General features: G+C 41.0%; 1 protein-coding gene across 1 annotated transcript; it reads right to left on the bottom strand.

Annotated features, from left to right (window-relative positions):
* Window positions 1-127: 127 nt before the first annotated feature.
* Window positions 128-5287, bottom strand: LOC104538558 (coagulation factor XIII B chain-like; the record flags this gene model as incomplete). Its single annotated transcript, XM_010181797.1, has 5 exons — window positions 128-312; window positions 3430-3606; window positions 3760-3936; window positions 4370-4555; window positions 5061-5287. Coding segments are annotated over 5 exons (952 nt in total), but the record flags the coding sequence as incomplete, so codon positions are not given.
* Window positions 5288-7106: the final 1819 nt, after the last annotated feature.

Raw genomic sequence — 7106 nt, 5'->3', positions numbered from 1 at the left:
GGGGCACTCCACTAGTTACAGGCCTCCAAAACAGACAGACGCTGGTGTGTTGTAAGATGTAACAAAATCAGTATTCCAGGAAAGTACTGCACAACACAGATGTCAGTTGTCAATCTTCACAAAAGTACTAACCAATACAAATAGGAGGTGATGTCCATTTTCCTTTTTCACACTGTATTTCCTCTGATCCTCTTATTTCAAGGGTACTTCGACACTGTATGAGAACTTTGTCTCCATTATGATATGTTCTTCTAACTGTGATGATACGGGCATGAGGAGGAAGTGGTGGTGGAGGACATTTATTTTTTACATCTGAAAATAAAAAATGCTTATTGTTTTTTCACTAATTAAAACCATGTATGCAATTAATTTTACTATACAGCATACAAAACCATCACTCAAAAGATATTTTTTTGGTTGATCCAGGGTAATTGCTTACTCCCATTTTCTTCACAAAATGGGAGACCAGAACAAAAAAAAGTTATTTTATATTCAACAATGTGGAATAAAATAGAGGTATTATGCTATTGTACTGTTATAATCAATTTTTTAATTTCTCCACAGAAGCTCAATAAAATGTTCTTTAAAGGACTTCAGGAAATAGAGATTTCCATACCCTCCATTCATATAATATTTAAAGCCACTTACATATGAATTCTAATGCTATAGGAGCAGTATTAATTATAGCCCATTTCCTAATCCCCAAATTAACTTTGCGATTATTGTATCCTCAAAACTAGATTTAGCCCTTGTTTTCATTCTCCTGAGTATCCCACCTTCTTTGTACTCACTCAAGAAAAATTTCTGCTGTGTCATCAGAATAAACACGGGGCTGGGGTCCTGATACCTGACATTTAATTGAAAGATTCTATAGCATTTTAAATGCTCCTGGATTTTCTAGGAGAGGAAGATTAATTTAATCTTTGTACTCAATCACATAGTCTTCTACAAGATTAACTATAAAGGAATTACCAAACATTTATTTTACTGAAAACTGTGCTTTACACATCTGCAGTTTTTAAAGGCTAAATATAATTACTTTTTATCTCACAGAATCTCGAGCACCCCACACACAATTATTAAGTTTGCTTTAGAAAACATAATGAGAAAAATTCCTGCAAAAATATGCTGGAAAAGAATACCATAGATTTAGCTTAAGCCAATAAAAATTATTGATTGTCCCATCCTCTGTCATGAACACCTGGCATCCCTTCTATATAGATCTATAGAGTTCTAAAATAATTGGCTGATGTAGTTGCCAAGCCACTCTCCATGATATTTGAAAAGTCATGGCAGTCAGGTGAAGACCCAAGTGACTGGAAGAAAGGAAACATCACACCCATTTTTAAAAAGGGTAGAAAGGAGTACCCTGGGAACTAACAACCTGTCAGCCTCACTTCTGTGCCTGGGAAGATCATGGACCAGATCCTCCTAGAAGCTGTGCTGAGGCACATGGAGGACAGGGAGGTGATTCAAGACAGCCAGCACGGCTTTACTAGGGGCAAATCCTGCCTGACCAACCTAGTGGCTTTCTACAATGAGGTAACTGTATCAGCAGAGAAGGGAGGAGCTCTGGATGTCATCTATCTGGACTTTTGCAGGGCCTTTGACGCAGTCTCTCACAACACCCTTCTCTCTAATTTGGAGAGGTATGGATTTGATGGGTGGACTGTTCAGTGGATTTGGAATTGGCTGGATGGTCACATCCAGAGAGTGGTGGTCAATGGCTCAATGTCCAGATGGAAGATGGTGACAAGTGGTGTCCCTCAAGGGTCTGTACTGGGACCAGTGCTGTTCAATATCTTAATTAAGTAATTGACAGCAGGGGTTTGCTGATGATACCAAGTTGGGTGGTGAGGTTAATGCCAGAAGGATGAGATATCATCCAGCGGGACCTGGACAAGCTAGAGAAGCGTGCCCAGGTGAACCTCATGAGGTTCAACAAGGGCAAGTGCAGGGTCCTGCACCTGGGTCAGGACAATCCTTATTACCGATACAGGCTAGGAGATGATGTGCTGGAAAGCAGCCCTGAGGAAAAGGACTTGAGGGTACTAGCAGATGAGGAGCTGGACATGAGCCACCAATGCACACATGCAGCCCAGAAGGCCAACTGCATCCTGGGCTGCATCACAAGGAAAAGGACACAACACAAAAAGGACATTGAAGTGCTGGAGTGGGTCCAGAGGAGGGCCACAAAGATGATCAGAGGGCTGGAGCACCTCTCCTTTGAAGACAGGCAGAGAGAGTTAGGGTTGTTCAGCCTGGAGAAGAGAAGGCTCTGGGGGGAACCTTATAGTGACCTTCCAGTACCTGAAAGGTGCCTATAAGAAATCCAGGGGAAGAACTGTTCACTAGGGCATGTAGGAATAGGACAAGGGGTAATGGTTTTAAACTAGAAAATGGTAGATTTAGGTTGGATATTAGAAAAAAGTTCTTCAACATGAAGGTGGTAGATCACTGGAACAGGTTGCCCAGAGCAGTAGTGGAAGCCCCATCCCTGGAGATATTCAAGGTCAGGCTTGATGAGGCTCTGAGCAACTTCATCTAGTAACAATGCCCCTGCTTACTGCAGGGAGATTGGACTGGATGAGCTTTAAAGGTCCCTTCCAACCCAATACATTCTATGATTCTATGATAACGCAGATAATGTGTTACCATGAGGCAATGAGATCTCCTTAAGCTCACGTGATCCTCATAAAGGGGACAATAACTAGGTAAGACAATGACCCACAACTATCAAGGAATGTTGAACCATGTTATAAATTCTCAGCTAGCCCAAATGTTAATTTGTACTGTTTTCTGCTGTATATTGTATCTCATCTGCTGTACACTATATCTCATCTGGTTCTTTCTCTTCTGAGAACATCCATTATCCCCTAATGATTGGGAAAGTGATAGTAATTGCTAAAGGTGTGTTTCTGTCCTCAGGTCAACCCATTCTAGTTAATTGTGTTGAAAACACACAGAATTTGGTGAAGCCTAAAAACTCTGAAATGTACCACTCGGGAGGATCTTACAAATTTTCTTAATGCCTCTCAAGAGGCATGTCCACACCTCAAAAGGCAGGATTGTACATGCTTGATAAAACCTTCATATAATCTGAACATGGTTTAACTTGAGCTTAAGGGCTGAACAGCTTCCCTGTAGTTGTTAATGCCTGCTTCTCCAGGATACAACGTATAGAGAAACAACAGCAAGAGACAGTATCTGCTCTACTGTTAGAGTCTACCAAAAGCTAATTCCAATTATCATTGCCTCCATCCTTGCTGCCTTGGCTCCATGTCCATTAGCTACCACATGATTTCTATTTACACTGTGAATTAGTACAAAAAGTACATATTTATTTTGTGTTCATAAAGCATTTTGTGGAAGAAGATGCTAGTATTTTAGTAAGAATTTGACATAGTAAAGCTATTAAAAATAACATACCTTCACACACTGGAGGGTCTGGATACCATCCAAAATAATAACATTGAATTAGGTCAAATTCACTGACAGAATAATTTTCCTCACAGAAAAAGTGAACTACATCTCCCTCTTCATAGATTTTCTTCACAGGATAGAAACTTCCATGTGCTATTGCACTCAAAGAGGAACAAGTTATTTCTGGAAAGAGAACACACAACAGTGAAAACCAGTTGAGGAAGCTCCCCACCCAACCCCCCCAACGGCTTATAAAACAACCCTTTTTGAAAAATTTTGTTCATTTGTAGGATAAATCACATTTCAAACAGAATTATATTCCAGCTTATTACATACTAGTGCAGTTTGGAGTAAGGGACCAGCCATGTTGCAGACACATTGCTGCTTCTGTGGTGTTTCCTCCTGCAGTATGATACCCCTCATGACATTTGTACAGCAGTGTTTCGTTCAATCGAAGCTCTTCTTTGGCTGTGAAATAGCTGCCATGATGTAAATTGGGTACTTGACATGACTCTTAAATGAATAATATATGCATAACATTAATTGCTCTTTTAATTTCAAGTTATTAATCTAAAATTTTCCTTAATTACACCTTAAAAGTAGTCATATCCAAAGCAAAAAAATCTTTGAAAGTCATGAATAATTAAAAATGCAATAGTTTACACAAGTTTTCCAGTCTTCATTTGGGAAGAAATTTTGGATGGAAATGGATTCATTTGAAATAATAAGATTTCATCTATACCGTTTCCTTCTACATCTAATTTTATCTACACCATTTCAGAAAACAAGCAGCATGTGAAATCTGACAACTTCATTGCAAGAGGTATGGCTGACAACCTACTCTAGGCAGCCTCTAATATAGGCAGTTTGGTCTTACAGGTACAGCAAGAACAGCAGAATTATATGCATATGACATATTATAAAAGAGAGAAATACAGAATACAACCGATTTTTTTAGTGCAGCTTGGCTGGGAGGACCATCCTTCTGGCTGACATTGTACTGTATCCTCAGTGCTGCCGCTTCGAGTGTGGTAGCCTGGATTACATTTGTATTGCAGTTTCTCCTGTATTTTGAAGTACATTTCTGTACCGTAAAAAAAGCCATTTTCCAGAAGAGGTTTGTTACATTTTTCTAAAAGAAAGGAGACAGCTTTGTTAGAAAGAAAGAATTAACGGAATATTTTTGTTCTCTGGTAAACAAGAGAAGGGAGTTTTTAGCTATTCTGATCTCATCTTGTTTTCTTGACCTAATGAAGAAACTCTACCACAACCATCAAACAACAGATCAAACCGATGGTTATAAGATGGAACACAACCACCCAAGTATCTAGAGAGGCTCTAGAGAATATGCATCTGAGATGAAACTGTCTATCAGTTTTCTCAAAATAAGGAAGCAGGGCAATTTTCTTGGATTTCTTATAAAATACATATGGTAAAAGACCTTAAAATATGTATTGTAAAAATATTCCATATATAGGCATTTATGTAGTCTGTATACATAAATGATTTCACCTTGTTGTTCTAACTTCTACGTTTTATCTCTCCTGCCATGCAGCTTCTGTTGCTGTATGTTCAAGGAAATCTAGCTAAGAAGTTTCCTGCTACAAGCAATGATGAGGTTAATACAGCTGACTCACTGTAGCACCGTGGCATTGGAGACCATCCTTTTGCTGTGCAGGTTATTCTTCCATCTTGAGTCCCACTTTCAGTTGTATAACCAACCATGCATGAATAGGAAAGTTTTTTTGCTTTACGCATAGGGAAATAGTAACTTTTAAAATTATAATAGTAGTGGGCAATTTTTCCATTTTCTATGTGTGGCAAATCACAAGGTTTTTCTGCAAAAAGATAAATATATATCTTACTAAAAATCTCAGCTCAGATATGAACTTTCTTTTAATTTATTTAATAACAGTTGGATTGATTCATGCTTTCAAACAAGACTAATGAAACTCTGAATACTTACAAGCATGGAGGGTCTTTTAAGACTCACTGAAATTAAGATATATCAAGTTTGTGTCATCTTTTGTTCTTTAGGTTCACAGGAATATCAGCTGTAGAATGAAACTTTCTGATGTGAACAGGGCAAAACTGATGCAGGACACATTTATTTCTTATTTAGCCCAGAAGATGGAAGCATCAGCACTCTTTGTTGCATAAACATGCTGACACCTGCTCTAAAACTCAGTGGCAACAGTGTCAAGATTAGCTATGACATAGTGCCTCATTCAACAATGGTTATCAGAAGCCATCACCAGGAGTGTGGCAACTCAGACGGAGCTCCCATTCAAAGATGCTCCAGTCCAGGTCCTTGGCTGCAGGGAGTGCCCGAGTCTGTCGCTCGTACAGGAGGTCAGCAGTGACACCACCTGTGTGCGATGTGAACAATCTGCTCCACCTGGTGGCTGGGCTAAAAGAGGAGGTTGAAAGACCTAGGAGTGAGAGAGGGAGATCAATTGGTGGGGCCACACCCTGAGGCAAAGGCAGCAGATGGAGGCTTCACAAGAAACAGAGGATCCCCTACCCTCATGCCCCCAAGCAGAAGGAGGGGACCTAAGAGATGAAGGGGACTGGAAGCAGGTCCCTGCTCATCGTGGCAAGAAAAATCCCCTCCTGGCCTCCCTCGCCTTCCCATCTGCCCTTACATAATAGATACGGGGCTGGGAACTTGAGGGCCAGGCAAATGAGCAGGCAAATGAATATTTAGAAGGCTGCTCATCCAGGGGTTTGCCTAAGGTCAGTCAGTCTGTCCCACATACTACAACTGCCTCGGTTAAGAAAAAAAAGGAGGGTAATTGTTGTAGGTGATTCCCTTCTGAGGGGAACAGAGTGTCCAATATGGTCAGCAGACCTATCCCAGAGGGAAGTCTGATTCTTCCCTGTGGCCCGGGTTAGAGATGTTACTAGGAAACTCCCTGGTCTGGTACGGCCCTCTGATTATTAGCCACTGTTTGTTGTTCAGCTTGCTAGTGATAAAGTTGCACAGCAAAGTCCAAAGGCAATCAAGAAGGACTTCAGGGTGACTGGCTGAAGGATCGGGAGCACAAGTAATGTTTTCTTTAATACTTTCAGTAGCAGGGAAGAATACTGATAGGAACCGGAAAACACTCCAGATCAACACATGGCTCAGGGGATGGTACCATCGGTGGAATTTGGGTTCTTTTTTTTATCTTGGGGAGGTTTACACAGCACTAAGCCTTCTGACAATCAATGGAATTCAACTTTCTCAAAGGAGTAAAAGGATCTTTGCACAGTCCTGGTTAACTGGGAAGGTCCAGATGACTGGAGGCTTGCCAATGTGATGCCCACCTACAATAAGGGTCAGAAGGAGGATCCAGAGAACTACAGGTCTGTCAGCCTGACCTCGGTACCGGGGAAGATTATGGAGTGGTTCATCTTGTGTGCACTCACACGGCACAAGCAGGACAACCAGGGGATCAGGCCAAGCCAGCAAGGGTTCATGAAAGGCAGGTCCTGCCTGACCAATCTGATCTCCTTCTATGATCAGCTATTCTGCCTAGTGGATGAAGGGGAAGGCTGTGGACGTCATCTACCTGAACTTTAGTAACAGAGTCTCCCACAGCGTTCTTCTGGAGAAGCTAACTGGGCATGGCTTGGACAGGTTTACTCTGCTGGGTTAAGAACTCGTTGGACAGAGTTGTGGTGAATGGAGCTAAATCCAG

This window comes from Mesitornis unicolor, unplaced genomic scaffold (assembly GCF_000695765.1).
Source record: "Mesitornis unicolor isolate BGI_N332 unplaced genomic scaffold, ASM69576v1 scaffold8863, whole genome shotgun sequence".
Classification (NCBI taxonomy): domain Eukaryota; kingdom Metazoa; phylum Chordata; class Aves; order Mesitornithiformes; family Mesitornithidae; genus Mesitornis; species Mesitornis unicolor.
This window is presented reverse-complemented; position numbering and strand designations above follow the sequence as displayed.